The 2,927-nt window shown below is 46.7% G+C and overlaps 1 protein-coding gene across 1 annotated transcript; it reads left to right on the top strand.

Moving 5' to 3' along the window:
• Positions 1-338: 338 nt before the first annotated feature.
• On the top strand, positions 339-1,740 carry MELLADRAFT_88312 (uncharacterized protein; the record flags this gene model as incomplete). The annotated part of the gene is made up of 3 exons (XM_007419602.1): positions 339-1,263; positions 1,322-1,500; positions 1,567-1,740. The coding sequence occupies 3 exons, from the start codon at positions 339-341 to the stop codon at positions 1,738-1,740; spliced, it is 1,278 nt and encodes a 425-aa protein (XP_007419664.1).
• Between the last annotated feature and the right edge of the window lie 1,187 nt (positions 1,741-2,927).

The following is a 2,927-nucleotide window of genomic DNA, read 5'->3' as shown; positions in this document are numbered from 1 at the left end:
CATACATGCTCCCCCCTTTGGTCGAGCACACCGGCATCACTGTTGTTGTTCAACCACTGACTGCTCTTGTAGCGGAAACAAGTGATATGCTCAAAGAGAAGGGCATCAAGCATGTGGTATATGATTCTGGAAGTGGTTGTGTGGTGGAGAAATGGCATTGAGTGATAGTGTGCACGACTGATCAGGCTGCCAGCGACAAATTCTATAGTATTCTGCAAAGGCACAAGGTGAATCGTGTCATCATTGATGAGGCACATTGCTATGAGGATGATGTGAACTACCGAAGGTACTCGACTGGTGTAGCTCGGCTTTGACAACTCTGTGCGCCGTTTATTTTTATGACCGCAACTATGCAAGTAGGCCATGAAGAATACCTTTACCGGCTATTTTGTATCACCAATGTCAAAGAATTTTGTGAACCGACTGGACGACCCGAACTACGTTTTCATACTGTTAGGAATTGCAAGTGGGAGGCCATGATAGCTCAGGTTGGAGAAGTTGTGACCCAAAATGGGTTGGCTGACTGTGACCGCAACATATTATTTATTGAAAACAAGAAGGAATGCAACAATGCAGAGGCTGACCTGCAGAAATTTTATCCGGATTTACCCATCAGCAAGTACTACTCAAGCCTAACTGACGGTGAAGGTGCTGCCAATGTGAAGCGGTGGAGGACAACACCCAAGTGCTTGATGATTGCCACTAGTGGATTTGGAGCCGGTATCAACTACAAGCATGTTAGGAATGTGATGATATTTGGTTTACCTGAGGATGACAAGGAGATCAACAAGTGCTTTCAAGAGGCTGGACGAGCTGGACGAGATCAACAGGCAGCGGACGTGTGGTTGTTTGAAACTGGCAAGCCTGACAAGGGGAGCTTTGCTGAGAAGGTGATGGACTCTAACCGATGCATACCTGGCACTTTCTCTGAACTGTTGGATGGAGAGCTACGCGACTGCAGGACTGTAGGCTGTCCTCGAGTGTGTATGCACTGTGAAGACCAGGTTATCCACGAGTCAAACAAGCGTAAGGCGGTTGATGACGTGGAGGCCTCACTACCTGGCGAACGGCCAATGTATCTGTCGAATGTGAAGAGGGCACGGGGCCAAGTCAACATTGTTGATCAGATTGGTCTTGCCATTACAAATGTGCGTCAACAGATGACTGGACTTTGTGGCTACTGTTTAGCAAAGGACAAGGCGGAGCACCGTCATATAGATGACAAGTGTGATAAGATTGTAGGCTGCCTACGATGCACTGGAGGTAGGTCCTCACTATCTATGTCAGATATGCAAGTGATCTGATTAATTTTTTTTTGTAGTTGGACATTGGACCTCGAGATGTCAAGCCCCCCAGCTATCCAAGGTCCTTGAAAGGAATGGAAATGCTGCTTTCCGACTGTGTCACTTCTGTGGTCTTGGAGATGGCCATGGTGATGACAGGTTCCACCATGAACCTATTGTTGGTACACTGAAGAAGTGTGATAGTGGACTACAAAATGTATGTGATCGGTTCTGCTGGTACTATTTTCACAATGAGAGGGATACGTTAGTGGGGATAGTCAAGATTGTCAAGACACGTGAGATACATGTTGGAGTTGACAAAGCCAGTGTGCATGCTTTCCAGCAATGGCTTGGGGCACGTGGATGGCTGGGATGCCCGTGGGCCAATATGGTTACCTTGTTTATTGTATTGCGTGATGCACATTTACGCAAACTAGCGTCAGAATTTGTAGGATGAATTGTTGTTGTTGTTGTGGTTTGATAGTGTTGTATATGGCCAGTACATTGCAAAATTCCTTTTGACACTTTTAGTCAAGTCAATCACGAGGAAACCAAGATAAGCCTCACCGTAATTCCAATTTTTCAATGAGCCGCTGTTCACTGCTACAAGTGAGTAGCGCGCAAATTCTCGCTTTTGGCGAGATTGTGCGCGTCACGAGCTAAAAAAACCGCTTCTCCAAGTGCGTAGCGCGCAAATTCTTGCTTCAAGCGAGAATTTGCGCGCCAGAGCTTTGATATATAGCTTCTACAAGTGCCTAGCGCGCAAATTCTCGCTTGAAGCGAGAATTTGCGCGCCAGAGCTTCGATATACAGCTACTACAAGTGCCTAGCGCGCAAATTCTCGCTTGAAGCGAGATTTTGCGCGTCCTGAGGGACGGGAAGGCCTGCTGCACGTGTGTGGCACGCAAAATCTCGATCTTGTTGAGATTTTGTCCGTCTGGGCTTCCTAGACAGCTGTCACATTGCCTCACAAAAGAGTGATTTTGATGTGACCTGCCAGCTGTCTGGCGTTGCTTCCAGGGTGAATACCACTTGTGATAGAGAATCATAGGTGGTATGGCTTTCGAGGTGGACAGTCTGTTTAAAAAGGACAATGTGCAATCTACTTGCTCACTATGTAGATGTATGTGGAGGGCAATGGGAGTATGTGGTTTACAACCACGGTCTGGATGATATAACCTCAGGGGATCTTGCAGGGGTCGTAGCCTGCCAAACACTCAGAGCTACTCACGCTTCACAACCATTATTGCCACCTGTAGCTACCTGGGTCTACCAGTAGCTACTGAGTAGCTAACGGTAGCTAACCGTAGCTACTGAGTAGCTAACGGTAGCTAACCGTAGCTACTCAGTAGCTACCGGTAGCTAAGGTTAGCTAACAGTGGAACCAGGTTTAACTTTTGAGAAATATCCCAAATGTGGGTGTGGTTTTTGGCATTCTGCCTAAAACACAAAGTGATGGGCGGACAATCTGGGCATGTAGAGTATGATATTTTGGCTGACTGGAGCTTAATATCCAGGTGGACATTAGGTGTTTCCAAAGTGCCCGGGTATTCACAGGTTAATGGTTGGCCCCACTCCACACTTTTCCCCTCACTTGTTTTTGGTTTTTTGGTGAATTTGGTGAGCATATGTTGAAATAATAAG

The sequence above is a fragment of the Melampsora larici-populina genome (genome assembly GCF_000204055.1).
Source record: "Melampsora larici-populina 98AG31 unplaced genomic scaffold MELLAscaffold_268, whole genome shotgun sequence".
NCBI classification, from domain to species: domain Eukaryota; kingdom Fungi; phylum Basidiomycota; class Pucciniomycetes; order Pucciniales; family Melampsoraceae; genus Melampsora; species Melampsora laricis-populina.
This window is presented reverse-complemented; position numbering and strand designations above follow the sequence as displayed.